At 38.4% G+C, this 21,741-nt stretch overlaps 1 protein-coding gene across 7 annotated transcripts in view; it reads left to right on the plus strand.

The window, feature by feature from the left end:
* The window catches only part of MBD5 (methyl-CpG binding domain protein 5), a 160,602-nt gene that overhangs the window by 119,291 nt on the left and 19,570 nt on the right, over positions 1 to 21,741 (plus strand). For all 7 annotated transcript variants that reach the window (XM_080621834.1, XM_080621839.1, XM_080621833.1 and 4 more), the window contains 3 exons: positions 1,687 to 3,825; positions 17,556 to 18,584; positions 20,054 to 20,265. In XM_080621834.1, coding sequence (XP_080477960.1) covers positions 1,687 to 3,825; positions 17,556 to 18,584; positions 20,054 to 20,265 — 3,380 coding nt within the window. The remainder of the gene's footprint in view (positions 1 to 1,686; positions 3,826 to 17,555; positions 18,585 to 20,053; positions 20,266 to 21,741) is intronic.

The following is a 21,741-nucleotide window of genomic DNA, read 5'->3' on the forward strand; positions in this document are numbered from 1 at the left end:
TGCATTTTTTTAACTATCAGTGCAGTTTTCCAAATTACTGTGCACTTTCTTTATTTTTTTATTCTTTGGGTCGAACTTAAATTACTTTTTTTTTAATTAGCAAAATTAAGGAGGTAAACCCAGCTAAATATTAAAGACATGAGTCACATTTATATGGTCTTTCTCTGTTGATCAGAATTTTGTGCACTAAGCAAAGAAGAAAAATTCACTATAAATTGGCTTTTGAAACAAAATGTGTCTTCATTTATGCACACTTACATTTGACCATATGCTTAGGTCCAGCATTCAAGGTGAGGGTTCTCGTACTTATTTTGTTTTGCAGTTCAGTCTTGAAATTTGTCCCCTAAAAGAGACTTTGGTTGTATTTTGGGAAAAGTAATATGTTTGTTTCTGTCAGGATGTGGCTGGTTGAGTAAATAGGATGAAGGGAGAATTGTCAGTGCCATCTGTCCCCTATGGCCAGGCTGAAGGAAAGAAAGGAATTGGGTTTGTCTGAGTAGAGGAATTTAAAGGCATCTCTGAATTCATTTGAACATGAAATCTTCAACTTGTTATTCAAGTTTAAGTTTACATATTCAGAGGCTGCATGCCAAGTACTCCAAACTGAATTGCAAATTCCCAGAGCAACAAAAACTGGCAGAAAGTCCACCAGACTTGGAGCTACTTTTGTGATGGTGTTTTTAAGGTAAAATGTTGGGGAAAAAAAAAATCTTTTTACATAAAACTGATACTAGTGGGCAGAAAATGATAGTGGTCTTCTGCTGGTAGGAAGGTCTAGTCTCAAAACTGGGATATACAGGAAATTTTTCAGTTGTAGAGGAGTTCACGTCTGCATACATGCAAATATCCCCAAGGCCTTTATTCCAAAAGCAAACATATAAGGTAGAGCCCCTTCTTAAATTTAGCATCTTCACCCCAATCAAAGCTAATTGCAGAAACTGCAGGAAAAGCCTTAATTCAGTAAAGAAATGCAAGATATGATGTAACATGTGTCCTCACCTTTTTAGCACGGCAGTTCCCAGGAACAGATAAACTCTGTGGACTGGAACTCAGTGCCCTTGGTACCAGCAAGTGATGTGGAGCAGCCAGAGAAGTTGCATCCTGCCTTGCACAGCCACAGTCTCTTCAGTCTCTCCAATTAAGTGCTTTGCTGAGTACAAATCTGGGCCAAAGTCATATGGCACAGCTCCCCATTCATCCTCAACAGTGACAGTATTTGGGGCAGGACCCTTTTCTGTGTGGGGTGAAGAGAAATTAGTCTAAACCCTTGTTGGGCTTTGTTCCTCCTGTATTCAATAGATGGTGCCAGAGGCTCCTTTTCCCTGCAACAGTGATAGCCTGCTCCTCCTGCCAGCTCTTTGAGCAGCAGCCAAAGTGGTGATGCCGGAGATTCAGGAGTAGGACACCAGAGATGGTGGTCAGAAAGAAACGACAAAAGGGAAGGCAAAAGATGTAAAGTTTTCCATATTTATGCAGTCTTTATATGGGAATTAAGGTTTATACTATATAGAAGGGTAGCATGCACCATTGCACAACTCCTTGGTGATTTAGATATTATTTCTGTTGAGGGAAAAGTTTAGCCAAAAGGGTTTCTAGCTTTTATGAATATTTTCACACACAGCAGTTTTGCCCTGAAATGTGTGATACCAGATTTCAAAACAGTAACTGTTGTGTTTTTAATATCAGGTGCAACTCCAGTAGTTCCTACTCGAGCAGCAACTCCAAGATCAATGAGGAATAAATCACATGAAGGAATTACAAATTCTGTGATGCCAGAATGTAAGACTCCTTTCAAGTTGATGATAGGGGCATCTAATGCCATGGGTAGGCTTTATGTGCAAGAAATGGCTGGAAGCCAGCAACAAGAACTTCATTCTGTCTATCCTAGGCAGAGATTGGGTAGTAGTGAACTTGGACAGAAGTCTCCGTATCGTGGCAGTCATGGTGGGATGCCCAGTCCAGCTTCATCAGGATCACAGATATATGGAGATGGCTCAATCTCTCCTAGGACTGACCCACTTGGAAGCCCTGATGTTTTCACAAGGAACAATCCCAATTTTCATGGAGCACCCAACTCTAGTCCTATTCACATGAACAGGACACCTCTGTCTCCACCATCAGTAATGCTACATGGTTCTCCCATACAGTCATCCTGTGCAATGGCCGGAAGGACTAATATACCTCTTTCCCCAACCTTAACCACAAAAAGCCCGGTAATGAAAAAACCCATGTGTAATTTTTCAACTGGTATGGAAATACCACGAGCAATGTTTCACCATAAACCACCCCAAGGTCCACCCCCACCTCCTCCACCACCTTCTTGTGCTCTTCAGAAAAAGCCATTAACATCGGAAAAGGATCCACTTGGCATACTTGACCCTATTCCTAGCAAACCAGTGAATCAGAATCCTGTTATCATTAACCCAACTACTTTCCATTCAAATGTCCACTCTCAGGTACCCGTGATGAATGTAAGCATGCCTCCTGCTGTCGTCCCTTTGCCAAGTAATCTTCCTTTGCCAACTGTAAAACCTGGTCACATGAACCATGGAAGTCATGTTCAAAGAGTTCAACATTCTGCTTCAACTTCCCTGTCTCCTTCACCAGTGACATCCCCAGTTCATATGATGGGATCCGGGATTGGAAGGATCGAGGCTTCTCCCCAAAGATCACGTTCTTCCTCCACGTCATCAGATCATGGAAATTTCCTGCTGCCTCCAGTAGGACCACAGTCATCCTGTAGCGGAATTAAAGTTCCTCCCAGGTCCCCAAGGTCAACAATAGGGTCACCAAGACCATCTATGCCATCTAGCCCTTCCACCAAGCATGATGGACTTAATCAATACAAGGAGATCCCTAACCCATTAATTGCTGGAATGAGTAATGTATTAAATCCTCCAAACAATGCAGTTTTCTCTACTGCATCGGCTGGAAGTGGTTCCTTGAAGAGTCAGCCTGGTTTGCTGGGAATGCCTTTAAATCAGATCTTGAACCAGCACAACGCTGCCTCTTTTCCAGCAAGCAGTTTACTCTCAGCAGCAGCCAAAGCACAGCTAGCAAATCAAAATAAACTTGCTGGTAACAACAATAACAGCAGTAGCAATTCTGGACCTGTTGCCAGTGGTGGCAACAATGAAGGACATAGCACTTTAAATACCATGTTCCCTCCTGCTGCCAATGTGCTTCTACCAACAACTGAAGGGCAAAGTGGCCGAGCAGCACTGAGAGATAAATTGATGTCTCAGCAAAAAGATCCTCTGAGAAAAAGAAAGCAGCCGACCACCACAGTGTTGAATTTGCTAAGACAGTCTCAGTTGGACAGTTCTGGAGTTTCCAAAGCTGGATCTGATTTGATAAGAAAGCAAAGTCAAAGCTCTTTTCCCATCAGTTCCATGTCCCAGCTACTTCAGTCCATGAGTTGTCAAAGCTCTCACATGAGCAGCAATAGTACCACCAGCTGTGGGAGCTCAAATACTGCTTTACCATGCACTGGTAACCAGATGCATTTTGCAGACACCAGTATGAATTCTGGCAGTCTCCAGAACTCACTGGCACAGAGTTTACCCTTGCGAGGGGAAGGTGTGCACTGCCAGAACACAAACACTAACTTTGTCCATGGTACTAGCCCAGGCACAACCAACCATCTTGCAGGTTTAATAAATCAGATGCAGGCTAGTGGGAACTGTGGGATGCTCAGTCAGTCAGGAATGGCTTTAGGAAATTCATTACATCCAAACCCACCTCAGTCAAGAATCCAAGCATCCTCCACTCCAGTGATACCAAACAGCATTGTTAGCAGCTGTAATCAAACAAGTCCTGAAACAGGTACGTTTCCTTCTAAAAGGATACCCCTATGTTTGACTGATTGGGAATATATGATGACTGCTTTTAAACAGGTTCCTCTTACATATCTACTTTTTTAAACTTGGGTTTACCAATATGCAAAGTATGCCTATTTTATGCTGATACCCAGATTCTTAAAAATAAAACAAGTAAAAAACAGTGGAAGACTAAAATATATCTCCTGTTCTCTAAACAAAATCATCCTGGCCTCCTTCCTGTGACAACTCTTGCTTCTATTAACTTCTGCACACTCTGCATAAGTAAAATCTGTTCACTTCTGTACATACCGGAGCCACAGCTTTTGTCACTTGCCCAAATAAATAAGGTTGGTTTTTTTGCAGCATGCCCTGCTACTTCAACCGTAGAATGCCATGGCTGAGCTGGCAGTCTGTGTCCAGGCTATACATGTGTTCTTTACTGCTTGCATTAAAGAATTGGTGTTATCGGAAATGAGAGCAGATACTAGTGCAAAAGTTTACATACAACTCTTTTCAAGGAAAGCACTGAGGAATCATAGAATGGTTTGAATTGGAAGGGACCTTAAAGATCATCCAGTTCCAAACCCCTCTGCCACGGGGAGGAACACCTTCCACTAGATCAGGTTGCTCAAAGCCCTGTTCAACCTGGCTGAGAACACTGCCAAGGGTGGAGCAGCCACAGCTTCTCTGGGTGCCTCACTACCTTCATAGTGAAAAACTTTGCTGAATCTTTGTTTGCCTTTAACATGGTAATTTTACTAAGCTGGTAATTAAGTGGTTGAATAAACTGGAAGTGTGTAGAAAGAGATTTCCTGGTTTATTGGTCAGTGAAGACTTGGAAAGGAAACAGGTATGCTGCTGTTCCTATTTCTGTGCTGTTTAAAGATAAAAATGACACAGGTCAAAAATGTGTGTTTCATTTAACTACTACTGGTTGAACAAAGGATGCAGTTTGAAAGATGGTACTGTGTTAATTTCCTAACCAGAAAGAAACCTTACATTTGATATTTCAGCTTCGTTAACTTGCAAAGCGTGTTTGATACAATCACAGCTAAACTACATCAGGTCAAACGAAAGTGACTGTAAGCATGCAAGCTGTCTCTCTCATTAGCCCAGGAAAGGACCTCATGTGTATTCCTCAGCTTCCTCCATGAGAGCTGCTTATTCTTTAAAATACAGAGTAGAATTATATAAAAATAATTTTCTAATATTATGCTGGTCACAGTTTCTGATGATTTCTAAGTGTTTCTCTCCATTCCTGATGAAAAAAGGTAGTCTTTTTTTCCTTAGCTATATTGGTGGTTTGTGTCACTGGCAAGCAGCTATTAATCCTTGCATGGCTGTTTTGCCTTGTCAGTCTAACAAAGAGAAGTATTTCCTGAAATAGTCTGTCTTAGAATTCTGAGACTTAGTACTCTCTTCTGAACAGAACAAGGATCTGGGATTGCCTTAGGAACTTACTTTCCTGTCCCACTTAACATACTACAAAATCCCTTTAGCAGGAACTCTGTTGAGTTCAGTGGGGACCACTGGTATGTACGGATTCGTCTGCATTCAGAGTCATAGAACAGTTTGGGTTGGAAGTGATCTTAAAGATCATCTAGTTCCAGCTGCCCTGCTGCAGGAAGGGACACCTTCCACTTTACCAAGTTGCTAAAAGCCCTGTCCAACCACTGCAATATTATTGAAGCATTGGAATACTGTCAGCTTGCCCTCAGGAGAATAAAAAGGACTGAATGTTACATGAGTTAAGAGCCTGTGTGTCAGCAGTTACCATCAAGAAGCTGAGCTGTGGAGTAAGGGTTGTGAAAAGGTTCAAGATCAACAAGAGTTTTACATTACATTAAAGTTATCAATAAAATGTCACTTAAAGACTATTAAAGTGGGCTTCTGAGAACAAGAACCCAGGTTTATTCCCATATAGTCTTGTTCCTGGCCCATCACTGATCCAGTCTGAATCTGTAGCCATGCTCTGCTCTGGTATGGCGGTAGCTGGGACCATGCATGAAGGCTGCCTTTGGCTTGATGGAACTGATTGTCGGCATACCTATGTTAGTCAATCAGAGCCTTTGCCTGTATTGCCAGTCCTTGTCTTCAGGCAAGCTGGATTTCTTCCTGAGAAGACAGATGCGACAGAACAAATCTGTGCATGTGTCAAAGCCCCATGAAGAAAGGTTTCAACATAAACAGCCAATTCAATCCTCATAGGAAGGGTAACATGTATATAACCCCACCTAGAAACTTCTGTTGTGAGTTTCGTGCAGAATGATAATTCTAATACCCTGGTGTGATACCTGATAGAATTATAGCAATATAATTATAGGTCCTTAAACGGACACTTTTTCTTAGCTAAGTGATAAATGGTAGTCCTGTGGAAGCAAAGACTAGAAAGATTTCTGTATATTCTGTTCCTCACTACTGGAGGGGTTTGTTTCTTTAGTTTTGATGCTTTCAAAATGCATATAACCTGCATTTAATTATTTTATTAAATATCCAAGCTACCTAGGAGCCTAGAGACCTCTTTAAGATGAAATTTCAGATGCTGTTACCATTATGTTACAGCAAGGGCAGGGCCCTGAACCAGTGCCTAAACCTTGATCCAGCCTCCTGCCCAAGTCATTGCAACAGCACAGGGCTCAGGCATAAGATTTAAATTTCATCCATAGCCCATGAAAATCCAGTTACGGCTATGTTGTTGTGTTTGCAGAAGAATGGAAGCATTCTTTCCATGAAACAAGTGTGAAATGTTGAGTATTTTGCATTAATAGTAACCTTTGAAAAGCAGTTAGTTAGCACTCCACATTCAGTGCTGTAGGCAAAACTATTAAGAGGTATATAATGAATTATTCTGACATGGAGAGTTGTTAATTTGGGTGGATGGAGCTGAGCAGTATCAAACATGCCATGTGAACCATGCTTTAAAGAGCAGTTGATCTGAGTAAGATGTCTGCAGGAAATTCTTGCGTTCATATTTGAGTTTTTAAGCATTTTAATTGCTAAATCTGTTTTCTGTTTCTGTGCCAGCATTCAGAATAGCTACCAATCAGAAAATAGTTCCTGAGAGACAAAATACTGAGAATCACCACAATTAGATAGCTGGTTATTGCCTAAGCTTTTAATTATATTTTAACCACATGGACCAAGTTTTATTATTCTAGCTTTTGTTTTCTTCTTCTGCAGATAGTATCTTTAGTTTCCAGGTAATTTTCAGCACAAGTGCAATGGAATTATAAATGAATAAATACAAAAATAAAAAATTCTGTTTATGCAGTAAAAGCTTTTGAGGTTTTCTGAGTTTGAACCCTTGAAAACCGGTTATGAGCAATTAATTTTTATTAACAATTTCAGTCTCTCAGTTGTATTTGGGTTACAAACACTGTTTAATAACAGCTGTCTTACGGAAGAGCTAGGAACAGGTCTGTATATGCTATTTAGGGCTGTTCCTTTGAAGAGTCCGTTTTCTGGCAGGAGACTGGGTTCTAGACTCATTTTTTTTCTAACACGTGGTGTTAATTCTTCTGTTAACCTTTGATGCTGTGTTCCTCATTAATCAAGCCTTCAGATTTTTCATACACACTGAAGGTAGAATCCAGTTTAGCAGTTTTAAGATTTACTCATTAAGCCACTTTGCCTCTCTTTGGATTTCTCTCTTCTGTTTGTGAAACAGGACTGCATCACTGTGTGATGTATTTTATTGTAGTCTGGGTTTATTCATATTTTTCTTGCTGTTAACATGTGCCATTAATCCTGATGTTCACAGTGTAGAAAACCTCTGTGTATTGAACATTCAACAAGCAAATCCTGCTAAGAATGCAACATGCATAAATAATGGGGCAGATGAAAATGAGTGAAAAAAATATTTGGGAGTAAAAGCTGTATATAGCTGATAAGGAAATCAAGGAAACTAATGTAATAACCATAGCTGATAGAAATAAAGATGATAAATTGTCTCAAATATGAGACATGACAAATATGAGAAACTCGAAGAGTTTAGTAGTGACAAATAAAGGGTAGATTTGGCAAAGTCTGTATCTCTTCCACAGACTCAGAATAGCAATTTTTACTGGTGAAATATAGAACAGAAAATAGTAAAATATAATTAAACAGGGAGGAGTGCACAAGACTAATACCAATCAGTGAGGAGCTTATATCCCACTCAAACAGGATTTATTTTCATACGGCCAAGTACAGTGTGATATAATTGGGAATGGAACATTGCCTTGGAAAACAGTGACTCAGAGGAGGTTTGTAAGAGGCTTTGATTTAATAGACTTAATGCAAACTGTCAAGTCAGTGATGATGCAAAACCAAAAAAGACGTAAAAGAAAAAGCTGGATGTATCCTTGGAAACATAAAAGTAGGAGTACACAGTAGAACTTGGGATGCTCCTGGCTCTGTCTATAGTTAAGAAAAGCAAAGTTAGTAAGTGACATTCTGGCTCGTGGTCACTACGCATGAAAGGTATGGAAATACCAGAAATTTTGAAGGAGAGCAGCAAAATTTACATGCATTGTTGTCGATGAGACCTTGGGATGTAAGCCCTGGAGGCAACGTCTGTACTCTGTTTTACAGAAGATCCTGCAGTCAGGCTCACCTCTCACATTTTGATCATGTCAGCAGAACAGATGCTAGAGTGTCAACCTGAATATAAGATACTCCAGCACTTGGAAATTCCCTGGAATCTGCTCTTGCAAATAAGTGGCAAAGGAACAGTATCTCTTCCTACAGTTATTTATTCTTGGGCACTCTCTGAAAATCATAGAATGCCAGGTTGGGTAGGACCTCAACGCCAAACAGGGCCTAGATTTGATGTCCTAGCACCCTGTCCAGCTGAATCTTCAAAATGTCCGACATAAAAAGTGGAAGACTGAATTATTTTTACCTTGTCAGACATTCTCTGGCAGCTTCCAGTGGCTGAAAGCTGGTACATTCACCATCAAAGAAACAAGTAGGGGTTTTTTTTTGAGAGAATAGTAAATGTTGGAATATACCGGCAGAGGACGTGCTGAGTAAATGAACAGAAAGAGTCTTAAAGAAATTTCACAACCCAGGTGCTGATAGGATTGTTCTGAATAGTGATGGTGGTAGCTTCTGACCTTAGCATCAGCTCAGCTCCCCTCTTGCTCCTCTCCTGTATTCACCTTTGCGTGGTGTGGTGAGCAGTGCTGCTTTCATGCTCAGTGCTCAGAGTACTTGCACATCTGTGTTAAACATTGTCATGTAACCCTATTATCAGGATTTAATCCCAATATAACCTAAAGGACTCATGAAATACTTTTTTCTGCCAAACTGACAGTTGGCTAGAGCTAGTCAAACTGGAGCTGTTGGGGATTGTCTTCTTCCAGAATCGGCGACTGTCTTGTTGCTAATGGGATTACATCTTGGAGAATTATTTTTTTTTATCAGAAATCTGTGGGGTTTTTCTTATTCAGCACCATGGCAGGGACAGGGTTCAGTTCTCTGCCATTTGTAATATTTGCTTTCCTCTTGTTTTTTACCTGTAGCACAAAGCAACAGAAGAGCAAATTGCTTTAGTCTAACTTAAGGATTCATCCTTAATCTAGGTGAAAGATACTGAGGGAAAGTATTGCTTCAGATTTTGTGAACCTGCTTTTCTTTGTAGTTTGGGATAAGTATTCTCCCTGACTTTCTAGGAGAGCTGTGAATTTAAGTGCTTCAGTTAGAAGGGAATGATGCTGCAGTTGTGTCCATATTCTGATGATGTGAAGAACCTAAAGCACCAAGTGAAGAAAAAGGTTAAATGTACTATTGGATGTAGTGGTAGGTCTCAACATAACATAGGCCTGTGCTTCTCGAAAAATGGTCTTTCCTATGTGTCAAAGAAGATGGAGTGTTTTAAAATATATCACATTAAACGTGTACAAAGTGGCATATTCTAGTACATGAGTCTCTGGAGTTGCTTCCCAGAATTACTTTTATATATCATAGAATTACAAAGTCAGTAGAACTTTTTGACTTTAAATTCGGAAGAGTATCTGGCTGGCATCCTTCCTGGGGCTTGTTATGTCTGAGAAAAGTTCCTTATTAAATTGAAATAACCCCTAGTCAAGATGCCAGCCAGCTACTCTTCTAATTATAAATCCAATTGAAATTTTCTATTGCTTTTGGGTTTCAGCATTTATATAAATGTACAGAGGGTGGGCAAGGAGAGACTGATTATAAGGAACCACTGTTATTTAAATCTGGAACTACTTTTCAACATTCTACCCTATTTTCCTTTATTATTTTTGGGAGGAAAAAGATTATATTTTTCTATTCAAATGAGAATTGAAAGAGTGGGGAAAATATTCTCAATGAAGAATAAGGTTTCCAGGTATGAGACATGTATGGTAGATCAGTTCTGTTCCCTACCCTGCCACTGAAATAAATATTCTCATTTATTTGCTCTTGTTAATTCTTGATAGAAGATTCATGCACAAAACCACTCTCATTCTCTGAGCATAAAGGAATTACTGACTTAGGAGGCATCAACAATTGTATTAGATAAAACTTAATTGTTGTGGTGATAGACTTTTTATACAGTCACTGTAAACATACTTATTACCATGAGGTTTACAATAGTGGAAACGTTTGGAAGTAGAATAGATTTTGCTTTTCGAATTACCTCTATGTATTAATGTTTATTGTTAGCAAATGCTAGCAAATTGCAAGAACTTGAGAATCAGCTTATTCTGTACTTAATTAAGTCAGTTGTTTAGTACAGGGGGCTGAAATCGGTAACTTTCTAATTTTAGCAGAAATGGAAAAAGGAAATGTAGGATTCATTTAATTATTCTGGTTGAGTTCTGGTGAGTCAAGATCAGAAATGGTGATATTACCTGAGCACTTGCTTGTCAAAGGTTATGCTGGGATCATGTACCACTTCTCCCACATCACTTAGGTAGAACTCAACGTTGCTAATACATCCTTTATCCTTGTCTTTGAATTGGATACCATCAGTGTGTATTAGCCATGCTTTGAATTCAGCTGCTGTTTGTGGCCCTTCAGGCACAGCAGTGCCTAGTTTGGGAATCACAGTGGCATTACCTCTCAGATAAATACCAAGATTAAAAGTTCAGCTCAGTTGAGCTCTGCTTACCAAACACACTGGTTGCTCAGACACACAGCTTGGGGTTTTCTTGCTTTGTTTCTTATAATTTGAATTTGCCTGTAACTCACAGTCTTTTAGTTAAACAGACTCTTATCTGGTTAGTGTTCTCACTGCCTGCATTTATCTAGGAATTTATGTTAATAAAAGGCAGATGATTTGAAAAAGAAAAAAATAATAATACAGAAAGATGAGTCATTTTGTTAAAGATATTAGTGGGGGGGGGGGAAGCAACCTTGAATTATATGTGATTTTCCATACATATTTAGCGCTCCCCATCTTCTGAAAATTTCTTTAGCAGAACCAGTGGGCAACTCCAGAAATTACTAGAGGGTGGAGTGGGAACTATTGAAAGAAATAATGCCTTTTATTGCATTTTTAGTTTTATTGAAATGTCTTACCTCATCTGCAATGCATCACCCACAACTGTGAATGAGGGAATGATACAGAATGAGATCAGTGTTAACACTCTTTCATCTGTATTCTGTTGTCTTGACAGTTTTTACTAGAAGACTGCTTCTGCTTTCTGTTAACAGCTAGGCACATCAAAATAGTTTCCCCAAAGTCATTTTAAGAACAGCAGTGATGATAAAATGCAGAAGTCAGAAGAGACAGGGGCAAGGAGAAGGGCCAAGACTGAAATTGAGTCAGGTGTATTAAAAAATAAATAAATAAATAAATAAAAACAAAAAAAAACCCACAAACAAACAAACAAAACTAATTTTAAGGATTTCTGTCGGCTTAGAAACTGCTTTGGGCTTTTTGCCCTTCCCCCAAATTTTTTAGACTCATTCATGGCTGAGTCACTTTTCAGAAGATGCAGACTGCATGCTGTAGTCCTCTGCAATTTTCATCCTTAAAATAATCTGTCAAAGCGAGAATTTGAAAAATGCTATTGAGAATGGGGCCAGCATTACAGCTGTTTTGTTGTAAGTAAAAAAAAACCATACATGATCATGCATCATTATGCCATTGGTAGTCATAGTCATACGCTCAGCTGCTACAGTGATAAGCGTGACATTATGAAGAGGCAGTTAAATCTGTTTCACGGAAGAGCACTGTGTGGACAGAGTGTTGTATATAGGGGGAGTTCACATTTTTTACTGGTTCTGCTGGACTGAGAAGGATGTTTTATTTATTGGTCCATTGTTTGTGATTTCTCTGTTGTATGAGGAGGGTGTGTGATCTCAATAAGGGGAACTGACAGTAGTTCACCGTTAACTGCTGAATTATGGTTTCTTTGGAATTGAAAGTGCTATAATAAAGGTGATACCAGATAAATATCTTAAATGTTTTCCATTCCACAATGAAAAAGGAGAATATAATTATAAAAATGTGTAGCTCTTATTTCTGTGTTTATAAGCAAGTGATTGATACGTAGTTAAAGCAAGATCACGTTGTCTCAAATTTTTATGGAATATGAGGTCATATCATTTCCATCAGACTTCTGTACAAGTTAAGCTTCTTAAAATTGCTAATTTAACAATACTGCCACTGATGCAAACTGTGTGTTTGGATCTCTGTGTCGATATTCATATTTCATAGTAGTATTGCAGTAGCTTCTGGAGACCTGGATTGGTGGCCCTGTGTGGCAGAAGTTGCACAAGCCATTTGAGTTACAGTAGTAATCACAATGCTTAAGTGATCTTTTGTGCTTTAACACCTTCATAATCTCAGAGATAAAGCATGCAGGAAAACTTTTCTCTCTCCACTCTTGCTGGATCTTTTTGAAAGTATCAGGCAGATTTCTTCTGCAAGAGCTACCGGATTTCACCCTACAAGAGAATGGAAGTGGTGGAGGAACCAGGGAGTTAAACATGAGTTTCTGACACAAACTTCAAAAACTTGAAATGTTCTAAATTAAAAAAGCAATAAAGAAAATACCAAACATAAAATAGAGCTAGCTGCATTTTTATTGAATATGCAGGAAAGCAAGAATTTAGCAGGGGTATCTATAATGTTTATTTGTTCTCAACTCTCAAAATGCTTAAGGTGTTAATGGCTAATGAGCAAGTCCTGCACTTAGTTTCCTAAGTTCTTAATAAATCTGTTTTGTCAGTTATTTTAACTCTGCAAATTCTAGCAATGTACCATTGAGACTATTGGAATACTAGAATACATAATTGATAGTTCCTTATAGAGAAAAGCATTGTAAAATGTTATTTGCATTACCATTTTCTAATTATTATACTTCAATTGCACATTTTTAGGAAAATCAAGGAACAGTAATGTATCATTAATATATCAATAATTAATATATTATTAGTATATCATTAATGTTCCTTGATTTGGTAGAAATACATTTAGCATCTATGAAAACTACAAAGGTTTGCCTTTGATTTAAATTGTCTGGTTTATAAGGAAGTTGGGCATTATCCACAGTATACAAAGTCAGCATTGTTCCTGCCTGGTTTTATGCAGACACAGTTCTTCTTACACTGCAGAAATGGTACATTGGTTTTGTCTCATTGTTTACTTTGAAATCAGTAGCTCATACCCAACTTCTCTTTCTGAGAACATTGAAGTTTGCTGTACAAGTCTTCATATTGTTCAAATCTTAATGCTGTTTAAAAACATGGGCTATATCCCACCATCCCAATAGCATATGTGTACGTATGTGTTCCTGTCTTTTCATGGTAGGACAATGTTTGAGATACTGATGGTAAATACCTTCCACTCTGATTTCTTTATTTTAACTGAGCAGGGAGACTGAATCTGCTTGAACACAAACTGATTTCATAATATCCATGATTTTGTTGTATCTGCTTAAGAATACCTGTGAAGGAGTAATTTAAAAAAAGGGACACATAAAATCCACACAGGAATAAACTTGCTTTCAAAAGAAAACAAAATAAAAATAAATAAAATACTGTAGCCCCCAAATTTAAAAACTCTGTAGCCTGTTCAATTTTCATTCATTTACTCCCAAAACATTTATTTGACCCTCTAGAAGAACAATAGAACTACTTTTTCAACATTCTGGGTATTTCTTCTTCTCACTCTGTTACGAAGACAGTTAATTTTTCTCAACGACTGACAAAGGCACTTTCAGCAGACATATCTGTCTGCAAGAGCTGGAAGCTTAAGCTTTTATGGCTTTTAGTCCAACTCCTTCATCTTTTTTTAATATTACTTTTAAAAACTTCTGATTATTAAGAAGTGTTGTTTTCTGAGCTAGCATGTATGATGCCTTGGGTTTCTGGGGTTCAAAATACCATGTTTTTATGAAACTTGGAATCAAACTTGTAATTTCCTTTTCGCTTTCAACTCATATTCACCATTCTCATCAAAACTGTCATCTTGGCGCTGTTCTCATCAAAACTGTCATCTTGGAGCCTGGATACCATAATAATGAACCATTTCATATGGGAGTTTTGTGTGAGCTAGCACACTGTTGAAACTCTTTGGTGCTGTAGTGCATCTTTTCTTCTGTCGTCCTTCTCTAAGCCTGAAGGAAATGCAAGTGGTCAGGATTGCAGTCCTATTTTCCTTACAGCACTACTGGCCAAGACAGCTTGTCTGCATAGGGGTTTTTTTTCAGCTGACATCCACCATCTGGTTTCCACTGTCATCCTGCCGTCTTTGACAATTGTAGTAAATGCAATGTATGAGTCTAGATACCACTTTGAATTAAAGGCAGACCTCAAAGGCCATCTGGAGTTGGTTCCCGATCACTGCTGCTATGCTTTTGTTCTACTGCCTGGTTTGAAAGGACAGCCCTGTTATTAAGACTTCTCTTATATTCACAGTGTGGCTTATACCGTTGCTTTGGTGAGGCATGTTACATTTTTCTGTGCTGTTTCAGAGAACTCTTCACATCTTCACACTGCCAATGCTGGGCATCACTTTCTTCTTATTGCACCTGGTCTCCTCAGGAGTGAGAAAAATGTGACTCCTCACGTTCATCCTGGATCTTGGATATTTTGTTTTAAAACTGGGGAAGGACAGTTCAGAGGGCTCTCCAAGGGCTGTAGTGGCTTTGCCAGAGGAAGATGACCTTCTGTACTTTGTTGATGCACTATCAATCACAATTACAGAAATTATGCATGTTTTATAAAGTGGAAAAAATAATTCAGATTTTGTATTTTGGCTTGGGGCCAAGCATTCAGAAGATGTCTGGCAGCACTATATTTTAATGAGAATGGGTGTGCATGCATTTCTTCATCTGGAATATTGACTTGTTAGAGATGGTATTTTGGAAGAGATCCAAAAATCATATTCTGGCAATTCAGTCTGTTGCTGGAGATAGGTTTGTCCCAGACTGCAATTGTAAATATTGTGTTAGCTGCTGTCCAATTCAGGACTCTTTACACCAGTTCCTACCGTGTCTTTCTGTCAGGCAGGTTTTACCAAAGCTTGAGGGTATTTGTGTTTTCTTTTTGTGCCAAAGTCTGGCTGCTCGTCAGCTCTTCAACTCCCAAACTTCTCAAGGCTGGATTCCAATAAGGACACGTTTTCTTCCTTGTGCTCAGAATCCATCAACTTTTTTTTTTTTTCCCCTGCAGTAGGAGTTAATGGCCTCATTAATCTGGGGAAAGACCAAGTGTTGAATGCACTCTAGACCTCTCAGGTTAGATCTCCAGAAGCGGTGTTTGATGGAGGTTAGAAAACAGAGCAGTGTTTGACAAAAACCTAGCAACAATCTTACAAGTTTTAGATTTGCTTCACACCACATACTCTTCCATGTAGTCATTTACCTGAGTGAAATGGAAAATAAGACTTTAAATAAATTAGAAACAGAGATTAGGTCCACTGAAAAATACCAAAATTAGATTTTATATTCATGAGAGCACTATACGTAGAACAGTTTCCTCATCCCTGAATTAAAAGTCTATCCATGTGCTGCTTAACACATTGAATGTGATTTCTGCTAGTGAGGGAAGCCTTTCCTAGCCACCAAGGAAATAGCTTTTATATCTGTCTTTCCCCTATTGCAGGGGTAAACAGTTTCCAAAAAAATACTGCCTGGAATGAACTCATGGCTTAGAAAGTCCAATATATCAGACTTCTCCTGCTAAGTTGATGGTAGCCTATTTTTATCTATATGACAGTAAGATTTTATGTGGAAGGCCATTTACAAGTGGGAGGAATAGCCACCTGAAGATACTGAGGTACTACCTAGTCTGTCTTAAACTAGGTGACAACTAGAGAGACTAACCTTAAGTGTGTCTGAAAGTGCAGTGACAGCATTATGGTTCAGTGAGCAATTCTTCTTAGCCAGCATAATTTAAGAAGCCCTATGTATTTTTAACTATATACCTTCTATGTACCTTTTTGAGTTGTCATAACATTAAAGTACTTGAAAAATGGTATTTTATATTATAAGTGATGTAGAGATTTGATTCTGTTCTTGACAATTAAGTGTAGTTACACATCACTTTTCAAATAGTATTTGTTTAGAAAAATGATAATTGATACTTTCTGATGATCAGTACCTTCTTGTCTCTGTTCTATGAGCTATATTTGCAGAGCAGTTGAGAATGGAAAATTATTTTATTGTGTTAAAACCATAGTTAAATACATTTATAATTATACAGTTTCATATATATACAGTATATAATATTAATATTCAAATGTTCTCTAATGAATTTCAATAAATAAAGTAGAAAGGTGTAATTCAAGGCAATTGCCCTTGCTTTAATTCTCCTCGTGTCCTCTCACGTTTTTTATATATGACCACTGTCAATTCAAGACTCTTGCCTTAAGTAAAAGACACAGAATAATTTATTTTACATTTCAACTTTGGTAAAGGGGTATAAAGGTACCCAAATCAACTTTATTATTCTTCCACTCTTTCTGTGTAACCCCTTCATAATAAATTTATCCAGCTGGTCTTTCTTTTCACGCCAAGTGATGGATATGACTAGACCATCCCAATTTACATTTTCTTCTTTATAAATTGTTGGGGGCTGGGGGGTGTTAAATATGTTGACCATAATGTATTTTTCTCTTGACATTGTATCATGGGCATCATTATGATATGTAATCAGCATCATTGTTTTTTTTAATTCAGGAGTCCAAAATAATGCTTTAAATAATAATTCTTCTAAAACCCATTAATGGAATAGAGCTGGAAATAGAAGAGCATATGGTTCACATGTACATTTAGATCATAGAATAATAGAATGGTTTGGTTTGGAGGGGTCCTTAAAGATCATCTAGGTCCAAACACCTGCCATGGGCAAGGTATCATGTACTCACAGTCTTTCATGCAGCATCATTCCTGTCTCCCATTGAGCCTTTTTCCTAGTAGTTAATTTCATACTGGTCCATGGCTAGTATAGTAAGTTACAGTTGCTTTTAGGTTTATGCTAATTAATATGTGAAGAGTGAAATCCTGTTCTATCACACTCAAGGAAATTTAAGGGAAGTACAAGTGTATGGTTAAATAGTGTATGGTTGAATAGTTTCCAGTGAGATGTGTCACAGCATGTAGTATCTGAAGTAGCTGATGGCAGATTCATTCATATTATGAAAGTACTGAAGTCTGGATGCTGAAAACATTTTCTTTCCTCTGCATGGGTATCAAACGTTAATTTCTGGGTTAACCTAGTTACTTTAAAACCTTGAGGACTGTCTCCCAACAGGCAGTGTACTATTAATGGTTCTCTTCTTTTCCATTATAGGGGGTTCAGGACCGTCATCATCAATAGCCATAGCTGGCACCAGCCAACCTGCCATCACAAAGACAACATCTGTGCTTCAAGATGGTGTTATAGTCACTACTGCAGCAGGAAATCCACTTCAGAGCCAGCTACCCATTGGGAGCAATTTCCCTTTTGCTGGCCACGAACACTCACTTCATTTTCCGCAGAACAGCTCTTCAAACAACAATCTTCCACATACTTTGAATCAAAACCTCCTCAATTCTCTGCCTATCTCTTTGCCAGTGAATCAGCAACATCTCCTAAACCAGAATCTATTAAATATACTACAGCCTTCAGCAGGAGAAGGCAAGTCTGAGGTCAACCTCAACCCTTTAGGTTTTCTCAACCCGAATGTAAATGCTGCTTTAGCTTTTCTCTCCAGTGACGTGGATGGGCAGGTATTACAACCTGTTCATTTTCAGCTTCTGGCAACCCTCCTTCAGAACCAAGCCCAAGCAGCTGCCATGCTTCCCCTACCATCTTTCAATTTGACCATCTCAGATTTGTTGCAACAGCAAAATAACCCTTTGCCCTCAGTAACACAGATGACAGCCCCACCTGACCATTTGCCAAGCAATCAGTCAGAAAGCAACAGGGTGGAGACCCTTTTAACCAACCCCCTGGGCAACCCCATACCAAGCTTTTCAGGCACTGACACTACTTCTAACCCCCTGCTCCTCCCAGCTGTCTCTGGGGCCTCAGCGTTAATGGCCTTGAATCCCCAGCTGGTGGGAGGTGTCCTGAACTCTGCATCGGGCAACACTGCTAATCATCCAGAGGTTTCCATAGCCACCTCCTCCCAGGCAACCACTACCACAACCACTACATCATCAGCAGTGGCAGCACTGTCTGTCTCAACCCTGGGTGGTGGGACAGCAGTGGTGTCAATGGCAGAAACATTGCTGAACATATCTAATAATGCTGGGAATACATCTGGTCCAGCTAAACTCAACAATAATTCTGTGGTGCCACAGCTACTTAACCCTCTACTGGGGACAGGTCTGCTTGGTAAGTTTAATTTCTTAACAGATATAAAAGAAAAACAAAAAAAGAGGGTTGGGGAGGGGGAATTCTGGATTCTAGTTTCTATTTCTAAAGACTCCACTTTATCATAATTTTTTAAGGTTTTTGTATGTTACAGCTTGTTTATTTCTATGGAGAGAAACGTAAGAAATTTGAAATACATTCTGATTTAATTAAGTAAAATTTAATACTGGTTTTGGAAATTATTTTATATTCCATTTTTCATTCTGATGCCACCTAGACCTACTATATACACCTTAAAGTTCTGCAAGCAATTGGACTTGCTTCATTTTTTGAGTAGTAAAAGCACAGGTTCATCTCTGGGATGCAGTGTTTCATTTCAAGTGCATGTGGCATCACAGGGTTAGTATGAGTAGCTGTGCAGTAGATGAAGAATGGCAAAGTGCTTTTCTCCAAATGAATCAAAAGTGCCAAAACCACAAGCACACTCCCATGTAAAGTAATCCTTAAAGCACTTGAAGTAGGTCCTCACACAAGTTCAAAGAGGAAGGTTGCCCATCGAGCCCTTTATTGTGTGTTTATATTTTCTCATTTCTGGTTGGGGTTGGTTTTTTTTTTTTCACTTCAGCTTGTAGTTTAAAAACCCAGGGTATCTTTTTTGACAAACACCTACATCCCAACACAAGTGATTAAAAAGCCCTTAAATACAATTTTTTTATCCTGGGTCTTGATTTTACCAAGAATATGTAATATAGTTAGTACTCCTTTGTTATTTGCTCCATGTTATTTAGTAAATAGACTAGTAGAAGGAATTAAATAGTGGCAAAGAGCTGATAAGTGTTTTAACTTAATACCTCATACTTACCTACTAAATGGCTATCATGGACTCCACCCTGTTTTATATTTTCCATGTAAAATCTGACCAAAATGATGCTGCAAATAGAAATTTTAAGAAAAACGCTTTTAATTAAAAAAAAACTGAATAAATTGATATGTTTTTAAGTTTTGTTATTTCATAAAGTCAGGTTCACCCATGTATTTATTTTACTAGAACTAGAATTTTCATGGAAAGTGGGATTTTTAAATTTTTCTTTTTTTATTTTTTTTTTTTTCTCTCTCTTCTGCTGCCCCAGTACTGTTTGAGGCAGTCACTCTTTGGAAACTAAGAATTAAGATTCCAAGACAGAAAATATCATAGAAGCTCATTGTGCCGTACTTGTCTGTGTGCTATTCCAAAGGCAAAGACAGTCATGTCAGAAACCTTTAGAAAGAGTCCAGATAGATGTGACATGCAAAAGAAGCAATTCTGAAGAAATAAAAGAATAAAGAGTAGGAGACACATGCCTTGAGGACCATTCTATAGAAGATTGAAGGGAAAGAGTGTTGTTTTACAAAAGCATTTGTTTAGCTGTCAGTTAAAATTTGAGTCAAGGAAATTCCTCCTGACTATTGAAAACTGTACTTACTTACGTTTCCCTGTGTTTGAATTACAGGTGACATGTCATCTATAAACACTACTTTGAATAACCATCAGCTGAGTCATCTCCAGTCGCTATTAAACAACAATCAGATGTTTCCTTCAAATCAGCAGCAACAGCACCTTCTCCAGGGGTATCAGAACATGCAGGGCTTTCAAGGCCAGCCCCCAGTTCCTGGGCCAGCTAACAACCCGAACCCCATGGCATGTCTATTCCAAAACTTCCAGGTAGAAAGCAAAATGAAACCAGTTTTCAAACAAATGTGCAACTCTCAGTAGGTAAAACTATATGCTCCGTAGATAGATTTTTATTTTTTGCTGAGTGTTTGAGACAGTATGATATATACAGTTGCTTGCCTGTCTGTGTAGTTTATGGATTTTGCAAATCAGGAACATTTGTTAGGAAATTTTATTCCTTTTTCCTTAGAAATTGGGTATGGTTTCTTTGAAAAGAGTTATGCTGCATGTATTGAAAAAAATATGTTATGTATGTTCTTGCCAATTAGTATATATTTTTAGCAAAACTATTTTCCATTCTGAAGAAATTATTATAATTCCGGTTTAGGTCACTCTTACAATTCAGTGGTGAGAAATAAATATTGATACCGCTTTACAGCAGTTAGAAACTTAATAAATAAGTATAGGTGTGTACCAGTCCTCTTATATTCCCACTGAATGGGGAAGAGCTAGCTGTAATCTGGACTATATAGACTGAAGAAAACAGGTGTTAGAATGAATGTGCAATGACAAAACTGTGCAAAAATGTTTGTTATTGTTGTAACTGTTATACTCAGTTATTATGTAAATGCTATTTAGCTAAATAGGCAATTCTTCATAATGCAAGTTGAGCTATCAAACTAGCATACTGACAGGAAGATAGCAAGCAAAATAGCTGATAAAACGAGAGTTAAAATACGTATTTGTTATTATGCAGTATTTTTGTGGTTGCTGCACAACTGAAGACGTGAAGTCAGACTCATGCATATAGTGGCAGACAGTGCTTTTACCCTTTAAGAGGGAAAAAAGAAGACATGTTGTTTTCTCAGTGTAGATGTTTCACTGCTCTTGCAAAATCATAATCCTCTCACTGCCTATTAAATATCTTTGGTTTTGTATGAATTTTGGCTTTATCTCAGTATTTTTTGCTTCAGATTGTCAGTTATATAAATAGTAACAGTAAGTACTTAAAGGGGCTTTTAGAAATATTTTACCCTTGTTTTTTACATTTTTGTTATAGCACTATTCTTGTCGTTCTCTTCACTGCCTACATATGTGACAAGAAATATAAAAAGCACAGTTACTTTAATCTGAAGGTTACAATTTACACTGGCAGTGCCTGACATTACAGCTGCAATGCATAGGGATGCAGGCACGATTTACAAGGGACTAAAGTAATAAGAGATCCCACAAGAGAAGCACTTAACCGAAGGGGAAAAAATAGAAATGTTAGCCAATTCTAAAAGGATAGTGATGGCCTACATTCTAGTGATTGAATGAGGAGCATACAAGGAGCCTAGAAGAGCAGCTGGTATGGAGGAAAGAAGTAAAATTAGGGTGTGGGAAGGAATGAAAGAATAGTTGAGAAAAGAAATATTGACCTTTGTGGAGGTGTTTAGGACTTGAGAGAAAGCAGGGTGCCGTACTTCAATCAGAAGAGAAAATCCCTGAAAAGACTCTGAAAGAGAGGATAATGCAGTCTTAGCT

The sequence above is a fragment of the Psittacula echo genome (genome assembly GCF_963264785.1).
Source record: "Psittacula echo genome assembly, chromosome: 6".
NCBI lineage: Eukaryota > Metazoa > Chordata > Aves > Psittaciformes > Psittacidae > Psittacula > Psittacula echo.